The sequence below is a fragment of the Pogona vitticeps genome, chromosome 3 (assembly GCF_051106095.1).
Source record: "Pogona vitticeps strain Pit_001003342236 chromosome 3, PviZW2.1, whole genome shotgun sequence".
Taxonomy (NCBI): Eukaryota; Metazoa; Chordata; class Lepidosauria; order Squamata; family Agamidae; genus Pogona; species Pogona vitticeps.
In genome coordinates this window covers 224670075-224687475 of record NC_135785.1, presented here as the reverse complement: position 1 = coordinate 224687475, position 17401 = coordinate 224670075, and the positions used below count along the sequence as shown (strand labels likewise).

The following is a 17401-nucleotide window of genomic DNA, read 5'->3' as shown; positions in this document are numbered from 1 at the left end:
CCAGCACCGCAAGTGGTGAAGGCTTGTGGGAATTGCAGTCCAAGAACATCTGGGGACCCCAGTTGGAGAACCACTGGCCTAGGTGGACCTTCCTTAGTGTAGCTGCGTCCCAATGCAAAGTGTGCTGCTGTGAAGTAAGTGCCACAAAAAGCAGCAGAACAGGTTTCAAACTGATGTATTTAGCGAGGGACGTATCTCAGCACTCTTGCAATTGCTGTGGCTGAGGCCCACGTGACTTCAGTGGGACACAAACCGATTAAGATAAAATTTAAAGTAAAACAAATAAGTTTTAAAAGGTACTCATAGCCATACAATAACTTTATTAGGCCACTTGAAATGCCATAAGTGTGTACCAGCCTGTTTTATCAGGCTAGGCAGAACAGAAAAATTGCAAACTGAGAGAAGCAGAGACGTCCAAAATGTAGATCTGATCTTCTGGCCACAAAATCTCCAATTAGGTTTAGTCCCAAGATGGACATTAATAGCAATTAATCGTTTTGTTTCGTCACATAGTTGATACAACGTGCTCCCGATTTGGGCTGATGGCAGCCTTTCCCAGGGTTTTCTAGGTATACTCAGGAGTAGTTCATCAGCCCCTCCTTTGTATCATGGTCTGGATTCATACGGCTTGCCCAATCTGGAAAGGCTGGCTCTTCCCCAGTAAAGCACAGTGGGGAGTCTCCCTCCCAATCCCTAGCTCTGCAGCCAGGTGCTCCAGCCCACTGAGCTATCTAGCCAACTGCGGAGTGAATAAAGCACTTAACAGGGGTGCAGGTATCAGGTTATCCTTGCCATGTATACTAGGGTTAAAAAGTCAATAGACAGTTCCCAGGACTGAAAGACTGGCAACAGCAGAGTGCTTTCTCTCCAATCCACCGGGTGGCAAACATATAGTTTTCTGAGCTGGTGAACAAGTGTATCAGTACCAATCTGTGTAGTGTAGTGGATTACATACCACTGAACAATGGAAGACAATATTAGTCATGCTGGATTAACATGAGACTCATTTTCCTAAACATCCTTAGTAAATCTGGACCTTATTAAACAGGGCAAACAAAATGTTTCTATGCCAGCATCTCCGTTGGTACCTTCAGTGTTCCATGTGCACATGCATGCGCACTGAAGTGTGGTGCAGCCTGTAAACAGATCCAGATCTTGTCAGGTATAATGCACATAAAATAGACTTTTAGAAAATTTGGTTAGAAAATGGAAATGTGCTGTCGCTCCAACTGAATAAGAAAGATGCACCCAGTTCCTATGGAACTGGTTGGATGTGTCTCTTACAGAACTCTCTTCCGGCTGACCTCACACAGGTCTACGTATGGTCCTGAGTTTATTGTTGCATTTTATGCTTATATTTGGTATTGGATTATTTATTTATCTATTTTAAACTTCCTTATCTCAGTAGACCTCAGAGATACCATCAATAAAATCTCCCAAAAGTGGTGTAAAAACATCCAGATTTTTAAAAGCAGTTTAAAAACTGATTAGCAAATTAAAAACTAAGAGACAAAGGCACCAAATGTTAGGACTACTGCCAGATGTTAATGGGGTGCTAAAATAAAGGTAGCATCGGCAGTACTAGAGATTCCAAGGGGAAGACATTACACCAGGGTGCTAAAGCCACAAAGGCCCTTATTGTATTCACTGTTTTGATCATTTGGTTTGAAATATAAGTAAAAACAAGCACTGTAGTCGTAGAAGTAGAGCCGAATTTTAGTCCATCCGTATCTAAATACAGAATGATCTTTTCAGAACAGCTTGCTTTTTAATTATGTGTGTCTTTCTAGATCCTTTTTCATACACGTGGAGGGGTTTTCTGGCTGCTTGTTTTTTAAAAACAGTGTTTCTATTTTAGTATGAACAGGCCACCATCTTTCAAGCCACCACCGCCTCCAGTAAAGTACACCTCTATGCAAGGATTTGATGGAACTTACACATCCTGCAATGAACTGGAAAATCTATAATGGATCTGAAGTGTTCCAACATAGTGAAATGTTCTTTCACTGCAGAGCTTCTACAAAAGATTGCCAGGACTCATTGATGGTGACCCATATTCTAATTTGGACTGCTTAATCTCACATTAATGCTAGGAACACAGTGTCCCTGAATACCATTACTCTGGGCAATTTACTCCCTGCAGGCACTTGACGTACTAAAACCAAACATAACACGCATTACAGATACTCAGCCTGAGCATGATGAAGAAGGAATTAACAGTGTATGTCAATCTTAACAGGAAGCCTTTTTGCCTTAGACTGTCCATAAATCACACAACTAACAAAAGTGAGTTTTGTATTTAATCCTTTTCTCATAGTTATTCTCCTGTTTTCACTAGATTAGTCTTTATTTTTAAGGGGACATCCTCATCTTCCAACAGCAGCCTGGGAATAATTGTACTGCGTATCCAAAGGCAGGATGGGCAAGACAGCTGGCACCAGCATACTGGTTGTAGAATTGTAGAACATGGGCTAAATGAAAGTGTTAGATCAAACTAGAGCACATTTATTCAACCAGTGCAACTGACATTTGTGTTGATTCAACAAAGACCCATGGATTTAATGTGTCTCTTCTGGAGACACACATGGACGTCCATGAACCACAAATGTTGGAATTATTGTAAATGAACCATGAATCAAGTTGCTGATTTGTTCAGGATTTTTTTTTTTTAAGACAGCCCAGGAGCCGTCTTGAAAACAAAACGAAAAACTGGCTGGCCTCCCCACCACCACAGCCTGCCCCCCCCTTCCCACTACCTCGTTGCCTCTCTACCATTTCCTCCTTCTGCCATCGTCACTGCCATCTTGAGAAGACTCTGGCTCCCACAAGCCAGCGGCTTCTGCACACTGATAGGCAGAGACATGCGCAGAGGCCACCTGGCTGGCTAACAGCCCAGCTGATGAAAGAAAAAAGAAACTTTTGGTTAGCCATCTTGTTAGCTTACCAAGGTGCATCTGTATAGGTCCCCGCCTCTCAGCTGCAGAAGCAACCAGGCTGACTGACAGGCTGGCTAACTTAAAATAATAATAACAATAATACATATTTTTGTTAGTCATCTTGTCAGCCCAGTAGGGGGCCTCTGCATAGGTCCCTGCTTCGCAGATGAGATGGGGACCTGTGCAGAGGCCCCCTGGTGGACTGAAAGGCTGGCTGCTAAGAAAAAAATATACTGTATATTAATTTTTATTTTAGCAGAAGGCCTATCAGTCCACCGGGGGGGGGCTATAGGAAGGTCCCTGCCTCTCAGCTGAGGGGCAAGAAGCTGTGCAGAGGCTATATTGCAGTCTCTGCAGATGTCCCCATCTGTCTGATGGGAGGCAAGGACCTGCACAAAGGCCCCCAGGTGGGCTGACAAACTGGCTAACAAAATAATATTTTTTTAAAAGCAGGCAGCTGGTTCTCAGCTGAGAGGTGGGCACCTGTGCAGATACAGAGATAGCAGGCCCAGCTCCTGGAAGGGAACCAAGCGCCGTCTCTCTGGATGGTAGTGGAGGAGGTAGCAGGACAATGTAGGGAGGCAACGGGGGGCAGTGGGAAGGGGGGACAGACTTGGGGAAAATGAACCAGGAATTTTTTTTTAAATCGTGAAAAAATTCATTGGTCAGAAAGTTCTCCGGTTTGGATGAACCTGAACCAACCCGAAGCAACAAATCAGTGATTTTTGATGAATTTCCGGGTTCGTTTTTATATTTTTGCCCATCTCTAGTCCCCTCTAGTTGAGATTTAGATTCATATATCCACTAGTGTAATGTAATATACTAATATATACATTAGCATTATGCTCCCATACAAAGTCGAAGTAATGTTTCATTAAATGTACAAATATTCATATATCTTATCATTTAAAGACAACTTCTCCTCTTCCTTCTTTTCCTTTATTCATACAGTATTACCATTGCCATGCCTTGACTGGAACTTTGTAGAGACTATGAGATCTATTGTGTGTGAGGATGTTTTTGCCCATGGGCCATTTCTGTACCAGACTAGTATTGATGACTTATATTTAATAATTGACTTCAGGAGTTCATTTTTGCAGAGCTCCAGTCTATGTTATGTTTAACCTCCACGCTACGTTGCCATTCCCTAATCTACCCACTACTACTACTGCTGTCTATGAAGTCAAACTACTATTCATCGTCAGGAATGACAGTGTCAATAATTGGTTGAATTAAGAATTAGAGTAAATGCATTAAAATAAATTGGAGTTAACTCTCTAACTTAAGGTGAGCAAATGCCTCTGTTCCTAGGGCTGCATGTTTGACTAAGGGGTAATTTCAGAACTGCACAGATGTGTTCAAACACTTGTTCATACATACTGAGGTCACTGGAAGGGGGGCACTTCGTGCCATCCCAGCAATTGTGAGATATTATTCAAATCACTGTTCCCCCAGTGCTCAGGGAACCCCTTTACTATCTGAAATAGAAAAGCCTAGTTCCAATATGCTAGAAATCCTGCTCAAAATCCTTCAGGATAGAGGTAAGATTATTACCATTATTTGGGATTAGAACTCCCAAATTCCTGAGACAGTATCACCCCTGGCCATTCTGACTGAGGGATTCAAGGAATTATAAGCCAGAAAAGCAACTTCTTCAAGCTTTAAAGGGTGCCCCGCTGCCACCCATCTCAGCAACTGGAGCTGAGAGCACCATTTCCTTCATAGTGTGAATATCTCACAATTATGGATTTAGTTTTTCCTCAAGCCACTGTTTGACTTATGAAAACTGCATAATTGTGTGTCAGGCATTTGAAAATTAGTTGGAGATTTTCTCTTCATTTGTAAATTGGGAGTGTTACTTTTTGGGCTATGACTTAAAATATAATCAGTGTTGCAGATTTTTAGGAGTAACAGTTAAAAACACACCTCTCAATGTTCTTTTATTCATAATTTAAAATTGTTGTATTTGATTTATTATATGCTTGTATCTTTATTTGTCTCCACAAACTCCTATATATGTTTGCACTATTTTCTGTCATAAAATATTGCATAAAATAAAGTGGCGTAGTAGCCACTCAGCACCAGAAGGTGGCTCTGTTGTAAGATTTCTCTTATTAGGAGCTTATTTTGTACATAATAGGATCAGAATTCAACTTATAGCAGCTACTCAGGTTGCTACTGATATGATATTGGTAAAAGCCCAAATAGTCCACATAGGCAGAGTAAGTAACATTTTTTTAATCTAAAAGAAACATTTAGATAAAAGATGAACAATATTCATGGCAAAATCTGGCAGTGACTGTTTTACATATTAACAAATAATTGTGAACATTGTTAACCCTTTGTTTTTGTAATGACTTGGAAATGTTGTGATATTGCAGATCTCAAGAGCTCTTGGATTAAAATTAAAATAAAACTTTTTTTACTATTAAAAGTTTTGAATAAAGGAAGCATTGTTGCTGGAAGCAAACACAATCCATGCATAATAGAAAGTCCTTAGAGAAGCAACACAGAATTAAAATATCAGCTTGAGATGAGTTTAGCTTTAGTTTCTCTGATGAAAAAGACTGAATTATCCTTGTCTTGCATAGGTCCTGAGGGGTATTCTGGCAGTAAGTCTAGAAGTTTGCTAATAAGCCTACAGTCCAGTGCTTTGAGCTGAATCACATAGAAATGCATGCAGTGCATAGCAGAAACACAGTATTAAACAAACATCAGCTTCTTAAAGGCTGATTCCAACAGGCTCTGAGGTATTTTATAACAGTTACATTGATTCTAATGGGCTTTGAATTAATTCCCTCTCCTACATTATTTGCATTTCTTTGCTTTGTTTAATATAGAAGAGTACACTTACAGTCTTATTCATATACCTCATTAGTGAATTCTTTTTAGTTGTCTTTTTATAGGGTGAAGATAGACATGGTGGGGCATATGGATATATATGGTGTTACTAAACCAGAAAAAAATTGCCTGAGACATACCATTCCAGACTGTATTTCTTCTTAGTCATGGAGGTGAGCAGGAAAGTACCCACCCTTTTAACTCAATTAAAACAAGCATGCAGTAGAAAGGAAGATGGCTCCTACTTATTCCACAGCCAAAAGTGATACATTGGTTAATGATGCCTCTTCAGGCAGCGTCTTCTCTTCTGGAATCCAAGTAAATGAGAAAAGAACACCATAATACCTTAGCCAAAGGGTCTGGGTTGATGTCCAGTTAGAGCAGAGAATTATACTATATGTATACAGTATAGGGAAAGAAGACACCCATGTGGGAGAAGGGCACATTTTATTGGATTCTAGGGGTCCAGAGGGGCCTTATCCAGGCTGAAATCCACCACGTCACATCTGATTCATGGCAACCCTAATAGGGTTTCAAGGTATACTACCTCTCAGTGAGGTAGAGATTTGAAACCGTATATCCTGAGCTTTCAGCTACACTGGCTTTTGAAATCCCGTTACTAGAATTAAAAACACAATGAGAAGGTACTGAAGATGATGCCTAGGGACATGCATGGGATGAGAAATGGCAATATCAGTCTGGAGGGTGCATTCCAAGTCTGTACTGGGACCACTAAAAATGTTTGCCAGCCTACAGAGATGCAGCGTGTCTCAAACTCCACTGCAAAACTATAGTTTTGTCCTTATTTCTTCACACAGACTAGGATGTGTGCTACCCTGTCATGCCTTTCTTTCAGAAATACTTGAGGAAACATTACGTTAGGGCTGGAGGGAAATTTCATGAAAGGATAATATGTCAGACATTGCTAGGGAGAGCTTGTAATGTCTGACCATGTCACTGCTGTGCCACATTGGTTCTTTGGTATACCGAAATGGATGTGTGAAGGATATATTTTTTAAACTGTCAGGGCCTGGGATGGTGGTACTTGGATGGTAGGGAAAGTTAGCAACTTAGGGTAAAGGAGACAGATTCTACTTTGATGGCAAAGCACATGAGAAGAGTCCCTGATTCATTCCATGACATCTCCAGTGAGGATGAGAAAAGACAGTTGCCTGAAACACAGAAAAGCCACGTTAATCAATATGGATGATATAGAGTTAAGTGCTCTTACTCACTGTATGTTCCTCAGAGCGACAGTTTCCCTTCCAGCTTCTGGCTGTGTTACGTGTGTAGGCTACAAAAGTACTATTCTGAAAAACAAGACATTTCTCAGAAAGTAAAGCAAGCAAGCAAACAAACAAAAACTACACTTGATTCACCTAGTTTGTAGATCAGGGGCCCCCAGTCACTGGTTTGCGGCCCAGTACCAGGCCATGACCTTGGCAGGATCAGGCCATGGAGACAGATATCCCTCCCGCACGCCCCCACACATGCACACATGTACGCCCGCCACATATACACACGGATGCACACATACCCTGCTCACGCACGCATGGATGCATGCCCCTCACATGCATGCACGGGTGCCCCGCCCACTTACATGCAGGGGTGCCCCGCCCACCCATGCACGGATGCTGCTCCCCCCACATGCATGCTAAATTGGCCCACGGTTTGGTGACGTGGTGAGATGAGATGAGACTCCTTTCTTTGGAAGTTGTGGTTGGCCTGATTTATGCTTTTTAAATAATGTTATTAAATATTTGTACTACCTCTGGGTAGTGTGGGCGGCATATAAATTGAATAAATAAATAAAATAAATAAATAAATAAAATATTTGTACAGCACGCTTTAAAAGGTTTAAATTTTAGTTTCCTTTAATTAAATGTTGAATTTAAATTTTTGTACTCCACCTGGAGGAGAAAGGCAGGATAAAAAAAACAAATACATAAATAAATAGTAAATAAAGCCCCTTTGCACCCTGGTCAGCACTTCAAAAATAACATGTTAGGTCCCACAAAACCAGTCATAAAGAAGTGGCAATAATTTTCAGGACTGAATAGCTATGGATTTGTTGCGAGTTAATGGGTCCTACACCTGCTCTTGCTTGGAGCTTTTGAACTGTCCTCTGGTTGACCTCAATGGCACTAAAAGCAAAGTGCCACAGTGCCACAGCAGCAGCAGCATAACCCATAAATGGAGCTGAAGGCATGAACTACATTGCTTCCATCGGTTCTCACAACAGAAAAGCTATCTGAGCATTTGTTTCATTTTATGTTACAGCCACATTGATCTGTGGACGTGCAGCTAAAACAAGAGTTCTGTATCATCTAGAGCAGTGGTCCTCAACCTTGGGCCTCCAGAGGTTCTTGGACTTCAACTCCCAGAAATCCTGGCCAGAAGAGGTGGTTGGTGTAGGCTCCTGGGAGTTGTAGTCCAAGAACCTCTGGAGGCCGAAGGTTGGGGACCACTGATCTAGGGGACTAACAGCTTTTATCTGGCATAGCCTTTCAGGATCTGCAACACGTTTCTTCAAATGCATGGAATGCAGCATTAGTAAACAGACATGACCTGCCTACTGAGAATTCACTCCATGCACGTGCTGAAGTGGAAAGATGTGCCAGAAGATGTTGTTATTTTTTGCGGCAACAGACTAATTCAATTGCTAGAAACACAGATACCCATTTTTGTGGGTGGGACTTCACTGTTTCAGTGAAGCCTGGATGGAACTCTTCATCCAGCTCAAGTCATGTGAGATTGGTTCATGTACAGAAAAGAGGGAGGGATGTCTCAGTAAATAATGGCCACATGGGTTCCATGCTGTTTTGTATTTCATTCCACCCAAGTGGAATGGTTGGAGGTAGTACATACACTCTGAGCATGCAAGTCCACAGCAGGACTTCCACCAACAAATACCAAGGGCTGGGTCTGCTCCCTTCCAACAGTCATTTTCTTTGCATTCTCTAAATTCCAGTGCCCAGGATCAAAGGCTGGTCACCCCTCCTAGTTATAACTCTGCCAGTTACACCCTGGAAAATTAATGAAAAATTTGCTTTCCTGTTCCATCCATTCTCTCTGATTACATTCTGCGCGTATTATGTATACCTGAATGCCAAAATCTCCTGTTACTCTTGCTTAGGACAAAAGGCATATTCAATCATTCCTTAACTTCTGAAACATGGTTGGAGGGGAGTAGCTAGCCCTGCCCATCTGTTGTGTCATTTTCTCCATTTGAGCAAAGACAAGTCTCAGGAGGAGAAGTTGCTACTCACATGCTCGCTGTACAAGCAAGCAAGAATCTTTATTTTCCAGGGTTTTTGTTCATATGCAGAGCCTGCAAACAAGCAGCAACATCTCCTCTACAGACTCATCCCTGCTCACATGGAGGAATTGATGAAGGAGGATAGTTATCCTTGTGTCGCCATGTTGCCAACATTATATTAGAGAATGACTGCTTGGGGGTAACATGTGGAATACTTGTGGGTAGAGTATTCTAGCTTTGTTTGTCATCATGTTCATTGGTCTCCTGCAAGTGGAGGGTGATGAGCTGCAACTTCAGGAAAGTCTGGATCCCAGTTCATGAGGATTTACCTGTCACCTGCCAATAACTTTATAAGTTACTGTCAAGATCTGTAGTTGTCATCTCTCTAAAAAAAGCAATCCAGCTTCCACTGCTAAATCCATCACTGTGCTAGATCTATTGCATTTCTATTACATTTCTCAGTCCTAGGCTTTCTGTTTCTTCCTGTCAGAGACTGAACATCTTCATGGTTATTTTGACATTGAATACAACAATCTGTACTTTCCATTTTTCAGTTAGATGATCAAAGTATTTCAGCTTTTTGCATTTTAAAAAAAATGATTTCCTGTTTTTTTATTTATTCACTCTAGTACTTCTTAATTTTTACCCACTCAGTGCAAGGAATGTTTAACAACCTGCAATACATCTGCATTTCAAATGCTTCTGTATTTTTTTTACAAAAGATAAAAGCCCATGATTCCATACTAGACAGTAGAACTGAGTATACATAGCACTGTGCAATGAACATTGAAGCTCTGTACATTGAACAGTAGACATCCCTATTGCAGAGTTTTTGTTGCCTAGTACATTCTTCACCTCAAGGAAGATGGCTCTGACTTTGATTGCATGTCTATTACTCTACTCTTCGTTAAACCAAATTCCAAGGCACTTACATTTGCCAACATGATCTGCATATTTAGTTTGGATCTTTAATTGCATTTCTTGGCTTGTGTGCTTTGTAGTGCTTACCATGGTCTTACCAAAGTCCAGCTGAAATGCATGCAGGATTCCATTTCGCCAATGATGCAGCTATTGTTGCCCATTCTGCTGAAAACCTCCATCAACTTATGAATCGTTTTAGTAAGGCCTGCCAAGATTTTGGAATAACAATCAGCCTGAAGAAAACACAAGTCACGGGCTGGGGCGTAGACTCACCTCCCTCTATTACCATCTCTACACAAGAATTGGAGGTTGTTCATGATTTCGTGTACCTTGGCTCAACAATCTCTGACACTATCTCCCTAGACATTGAGCTGGATAAATGCATTGGCAAAGCAGCTACTATGTTCTGTAGACTCACAAAGAGAGTATGGCTCAATAAGAAGCTGACGGCATACACCAAGATCCAGGTCTATAGAGCCTGTGTCCTGAGCACACTCCTGTACTGCAGTGAGTCCTGGACCCTTTGTGCATAGCAGGAGAGGAAGCTGAACATGTTTCATATGCGTTGTCTCCAACGCATTTTTGGTATCACTTGGCAGGACAAAGTTCCAAATAGAGTAGTCTTAGAACGAGCTGGAATTTTTAGCATATATACATTACTGAAACAGCAACATCTACATTGGCTCGGGCATGTTGTGAGAATGGCTGATGGTCGGATTCCAAAAGATCTCCTGTGTGGAGAATTAGTGCATGGAAAGCATCTCAGAGGGAGACCACAGCTGCAATACAAGAATATCTGCAAGCGGGATCTGAAGGCCTTAGGAATGGATTTCAACAGATGGGAAACCTTCACATCTGAGCATTCAGCCTCGAGGCAGGCAGTGCAGCATGGTCCCTCCCAATTTGAAGAGGCACTTGTTCAGCAGGCCAAGGCAAAGAGGCAGTCCTGAAACTAGCAAAATCAGGGAGCTCGCCATGGGACAGATTGTATTTGTCTTCAGTGCGGAAGGGATTGTCACTCTCATATTGGCCTTCTCAGCCATACTAGATCCTGTTCCAAGACCTCTATTCAGGGCACGTTACCATAGTCTCTGAAGAGTGAAGGATGCCTACAAGGATGGTCTTAGCTCGTTAACATTCATTTTTAGACAGTGTTCTTATTTCACTGACTTTACTGACCAATCTTTGCAAGTCTTCTAAACTGTCAGCTAGCAGTATTCTGTCATCTACAATTTTTGAAAACCAAACATAGAAATCAATGTATGTGTGTACACATTCAGAATATGATATGTCACAATACATTCAGGTTTTTTTCCTTCCACTGATGCACTGGCAGCTGATATTGAAAGCGGAAAATGTGTTGAACTGTGAGAGTCATAAACAAGCTGACTAAGTAGAGTCCAAATAGCAGGCCACTGGGAACAGGAGATTCTTTTTGATGCCTGCTGGGTGAGATTTCATCTGAACAACAGCTGAGGTCCTACTGCATGCCTAATATTCTTTGCACTTTTACGGTTTGTACTGCATGCATGTGTATACACATACACACAATGTTCCCATTTCAGTTTTTCTGTGTTCCCATAGAAAGTACAGCCAATAGAGTCTATTATTCTTCCTGATATTGTTCAACCAAAGAAATCTAAATGCCTTGAAGGAAATCTGAACAGAGAGCTTGTCATTAGAAGTGGGATGCTAAAAGATAACTGACTGTCATAACGTGAGCTTTCTCAGCTCCAGTGTCTTCCAAACTGCTGTCCCATTTTCAGGTTGTTAAATGCTGGCAAGGCAGGAGATAAGCTCAGTGAAGGAAATCCAAGTCTTACAAGGACAAGATGTTACAAGAGTTCAGGGAGTAATCATAGTCCAAAGTCTGAGGAAGTCCATAAATTACCAGCATACCATGTTGGTAATCCAAAGAGGAAGCAGCCAGAAGCAGAGTCCATAAATGGGCCAGGTCAGATGAGGGAGGACTCTCCATTTTGGCAAGTTGGTTTGTGTTTGTGTTCTGTATTTACCTGGTATGGTGTGGGTGGCTCCCCTTCACAGATCTTCAGTTATTTGCTATAGCTGAGATGTCCTTGACAGAGACAGGTGTTTTGTCTCAGCTGTGCTCTGTGGTCCTGCACTTTGAGACATCAATGTTCTAAGGCATATATGGCTTTTTAGACCCTCCACCATCATTTGGTCCTCTGCAAAGGCCAGGGACTTATCCCATGTCTCTGGGTGGAATAGCCTGCTGGGACCTTGAGTATTTCTTTTGCCAGTGCTTTTTCCAGCTGAAGCACATTACCCAGGTATTTGTCTTCTGAGGAAGACAGTTAGCTTCCTCTGCTTAATGATTGGTCATCAGGATGTAAACATGGGCTTCATTTGCAAGTCTTGTTGCCCAGGGTTTTATCTTCTTCCAATAATGTGCTACCTATATTATTTGACTCGAAACCTTAGCATGTTATAATGTGGAATTAACACTGAAGCTCTTCTTTTCATTGAGAGTCCATTGTGTACATGAAACATGAATGTACAGAAGAGTGCTATGCAATCGTTTCAACCACAAAGGCTGGGAGCCTGAGGACCACTTATGTGCATGAGCTTACAGGAGTGCCTAAACACACATGTAACTTTTCAGCATACTGGGTTGAGGTGGTTTCAACCTCCCATACCTTCCTGGTGTCATTTAGGAATCAATGAAGTATGTGTGGAAGAAAGAGACTGAAAACCTCTTCATGGATAGAAAATTATACTAATTACGTTAGCAGAACAAAGCAGGCTAGTAAGGTGAGTTACAGCTATGCGTCCAGTAAGAGCAAAGAATGGTTCTCTCGTAAGATCAAAGGGAAAAATTACATATATGGTTCCACAAAGTCTGTTCAAGATAAAACAGGATAAAATAAACTCAAATATAGAAGCTCACATTGCAGTCTTTTCTGTGTGCAAGAGCGCTCAAGACCAAGCCAGAGGGACCCACAAAGCTGTCCATCCATTTCAGAAGAACAACAAAAGAAATACACTATTTCCTTGAAGAATGAAGTGGTCTATGCCAGCCATTCTCAGTGGGGGTCATATGACCCCCTGGGGGCTTCTGACACATTTGAAGAGGGCCGCAGACTAGAAACAATTCTTCGCACACCAGCTTATAAGGTATGTGACTTATAGAATCCTGATTAAGCCTGTATTTCTTTCATATTGTGTTTATGGCCATGGCCAAAAACAGGTTGAGAATGGCTGGTCTAGAAGATTAGTGACAATAGACAGGATAGATAAAATGCTCAATCCCACCTGGCTATCAGTCTATCACACCCACACACACTGGTTTCTTCAACGTAGAGGTGTGCTGGTTCATAGGGTTGGGGAAAAGCTTTTGCCATTACCCCCAAGATTGCAACCTGAGTTCTGCCACTACCTACAAGCTGAACAGAGTTTAGAAACATTTTGTATATTCCAATGCAAGAATCCATTATAAAAACCTTGATGTCGTATTGATGTCACAAAAGTAAACCTTGATAAGCAGATTTGTTTTTATAGACTATAACTTCCAGAATTCCCTAGTCAGCCTCATGTAGCTACCTTTGGAATTCTGGGAGTTATAGTCCAAAATCATCAAATTTCTCCACATTCATTTACACGATTTATTTTTTTCAGTCACATGACAAATCTCTGCCATCTTCTAACCACTGACTGTGTGTCTCATGTAGTTTGACTCCTCCGTGTTCATTTCTTTTTCTATAGTGTATGAGTTTTTGTCATTGTGAAGCAGATCCAGAGTACAGTCTTGTTTTTTAAATAAACAAGCGACCATAGAGTTTTCCAGTGCATATTGGACTCTGCGCACAACCATTTTACACATTCATCCCAATGAAGAGAGTGAAAATTGGTCATCTAAATCCATTCTTAAATAGCGGTGTAGCAGACAACAGTGCAACAGGATCCATCTCTGAAACTGGCTTCATCACAATTTGTAGACTAGACATAGCAATCCTGCTTCAGTGAAAAAAAACTCCCGAAACATTTTGGCAAGTACACATGCCCTTCATTATACTAAGACTGGGCTCCCATCCAAAATCCCATGTCTATTACTTATTTTAAAATGATCCCCAGTGATCAGATTACTGAATAAGGAATGTGAGACATTTTCTGAACATGACTATGAAATGGTGTAATAAATCTAATGATGACAAACATAATATGTGAACGGTTCTGAGCATCAGGTTAAGCTACAGGAGGATTCACCAGCCATCTCAGAATGCAACAAAGATGGTTCTCTTAAAAATGTTTGAGTGCTTCTTCAGTAAGGCTAACAAAGCCACAGCATCATTGAAAAGGCTGGAAAAATATCCCAGGAGACATTTAACTTCATGTGCTTAATTCCAGTAATGAGGACATCACTATTGAAATTCATTATTCCCAAATGGTAGGCTATAAGCAACATATTAGCAAATGACCAGAACAGAATTGCGCAACATCATATTACAACATTTGGATTATGTCATCAACCCTGGCTGAAATTGACCAATTCTATGAAGACTTCCAACACGTTCTAGAACTGACACCAAAGAAAGATGTTCTTCTCATTCTAGGGGACTGGAATGCTAAAGTAGGGAGTCAAGAAAAGAAAGGAACAACATGAAAGTTTGGCCTTGGAATTCTAAACAAAGCAGGGCAAAGGCTAATAGAGTTTTGTCAAGAGAACAAGTTGGTCATCACAAACACTCTTTTCCAACAACACGAGAGGTGACTCTACACATGGACATCACCAGATGGGAAATACCAAAATCAGATTGATTATATGCTCTGCACCCAAAGATGGAGAAGCTCTATACAGTCAAGAAAAATAAGACTTGGAGCTGATTGTGGCTCTGATCATCAGCTTCTTATAGCAAAACTCAAGTTTAAACTGAAGAAAATAGGAAAAAACACTGGGCTAGTCAGGTATAATCTAAAAACCAAATCCCTTATAAATACACAGTGGAAGTGAAGAACAGATTTAAGGAACTGGACTTGGTGGTCAGAGTTTCTGAAGAACAATGGATGGAGGCTCATAACGTTGTACAGGAGGCAGCAACGAAAACCATCCCAAAGAAAAGGAAATGAAAGAAAGCAAACTAGCTGTCCAACAAGGCCTTACAAATAGCAGAGAAAAGAAGGAAAACAAAATGCAAGGGGGATAGGGAAAGTTACAGAAAATTGAATGCAGACTTCCAAAGAATAGCAAGAAGAGACAAGAGGGTGTTCTTAAATGAAGAGTGCAAAGATATAGAGGAAAATAATAGAAAGGGAAAAATCAGATATTTGTTCAAGAAAATTAGAAATATGAAAGGAACATTTTGTACAAAGATGGACATGATAAAGGACAAAAATGGAAGGGACCTCACAAAAGCAGAAGACATCAAGAAGAGGTGGCAAGAATACAAAGAGGAAGTATACCAGAAAGATCTGGATGTCCTGGACAACCCAGATAGTGTGGTTGCTGACCTTGAACGAGATGTCCTGGAGAGTGAAGTCAAGTGGGCCTTAGAAAGCATGGCTAACAACATCAGTGGAGGTGATGGCATTCCAGTTGAACTATTTAAAATCTTAAAAGACAACAATATTAAGGTGCTACACTCAATATGCCAGCAAGTTTGGAAAACTCCGCTGTGGCCAGAGGATTGGAAAATATCAGTCTACATCCCAATCCCAATGAAGGACAGTGCCAAAAAAATGCTCCAACTACCGTACAATTGCACTCATTTCACATACTAGCAAGGTTATGCTCAAAATCCTACAAGGTAGGCTTCAGCAGTATGTGGACTGAGAACTCCCAGAAGTACAAGCTGGATTTCAAAGAGACAGAGTAATTAGAGACCAAATTGCCAAAATGCACTGGATTATGGAGAGAGCCATAGAGTTCCAGAAAAACATCTACTTCTGCTTCATTGACTATGCCAAAGCATTTGATTGTGTGGACCACAACAAACAATGGCAAGTCCTTAAAGAAATGGGAGTGCCTGACCACCTTATCTATCTCCTGAGAAATCTATATGAGGGACAGGAAGCAACAGTTAGAACTCGATATGGAACAACTGATTGATTCAAAATTGGAAAAGGAGTACGACAAGGCTGTATATTGTCTCCCTGCTTATTTAAGTTATATGCAGAATACATCATGAAAAAGACTGGACTGAAGGAATCCCAAACCAGAATTAAGATTGTTGGAAGAAATATCAATTACCTCAGATATGCAGATGATACCACTCTGATGGCAAAAGTGAGGAGGAATTAAAGAACCTTGTAATGAGGGTGAAAGAGGAGAGCGCCAAAAAAGGTCTGAAGCTCAACATCAAAAAAACCTAAGATAATGGCCACTGGTCCCATCACCTCCTGGCAAATAGAAAGGGAAGATATGGAGGTAGTGATAGATTTTACCTTCTTGGGCTCCATGATCACTGCAGATGGTGACAACAGCCATGAAATTAAAAGACGCCTGCTTCTTGGGAGGAAAGCAATGACAAACCCAGACAGCATCTTAAAAAGCAGAGACATCACCTTACCAACAAAGGTCCGCATAGTCAAAGCTATGGTTGGACAGTGACACTGAAGCAACCAACTTGAATTTGACCAAACCCCTGGAGGCAGTGGAAGACAGGAGGGTCTGGCGTGGGGTCACAAAGAGTCGGCCATGACTTAACAACTAAACAACAACAATCAACCCTGGTCATTTTGAGAAAAATAAGTCTTTCTTGTTACTTTCCCTCCCCCTGATTCCAGGGATTTCTAAGTATCCCTTTGGTCCTGAAGAGGTATTTGGGACAGGTAGGGAAGGGAAGGACTGGGGTGTCAGGACTGGGACCATGCCAGAACCATGCAACCTTAGTGCATGCAGGATTGGCCCCATCCCTCTGGGGAGAACTGCTTTAGAGACTGCAGGACTGGGTCCTTTCCCTGCAGCTCTTGCCCAGCTCCTCAGGGGTGCCACCTGTGGAATCTGAAGACTGGGCTATATGAGAACAGGCTTTGCCTTCTGACCTGTCCCGCAGCAACAATGGTTTCTGGCCTTGCCAAGCTCCTTGTTCCTGCTTTGCCTGGTGGTTCCTGGCCTGGCTGCTTGTTCCTGCCTTGCTTCTCATGTCACTGGACCCTACTGCCTTGACACTGTTCCTCCTGACTTCAACTCCTGAACTGTCTGACCATGATTTGCGTTATCCTTCTACGGTACTTGGCTGCTGTTTCGACAGGAAACCTTAGCTGGTTGGTGTCTGTTTCGGCTGTGGGGTTCTTTCTAACTTGTTCCTGTGGTCTTGCTCTGCACTGAGTCCTGGTGCCTTTTCTACTGAACCCTGACAGGGAGGATTCTTTCATGTCTGAAAATTGCTGTCAGTGGTAGAGCAGGTCAAGGATATAAAAATTAAAAATAATAATAATTTGTTGACTCTTTAATCCAGTGGAACACCAAGATGCATTCTCCTCT

The 17401-nt window shown here is 41.6% G+C and overlaps 1 protein-coding gene across 3 annotated transcripts in view; it reads left to right on the top strand.

Moving 5' to 3' along the window:
* CD96 (CD96 molecule) overlaps nt 1–5372 on the top strand; it is a 59099-nt gene extending 53727 nt beyond the window's left edge. For 2 of the 3 annotated variants that reach the window (XM_072993949.2, XM_078389845.1), the window contains exon 13: nt 1859–5372. In XM_072993949.2, the coding sequence (XP_072850050.2) occupies nt 1859–1967 (109 nt within the window). In that variant the 3' untranslated portion in view covers nt 1968–5372. The remainder of the gene's footprint in view (nt 1–1858) is intronic. The other variant, XM_078389846.1, reaches the window with a different exon arrangement.
* The last annotated feature ends 12029 nt before the right edge of the window (nt 5373–17401 follow it).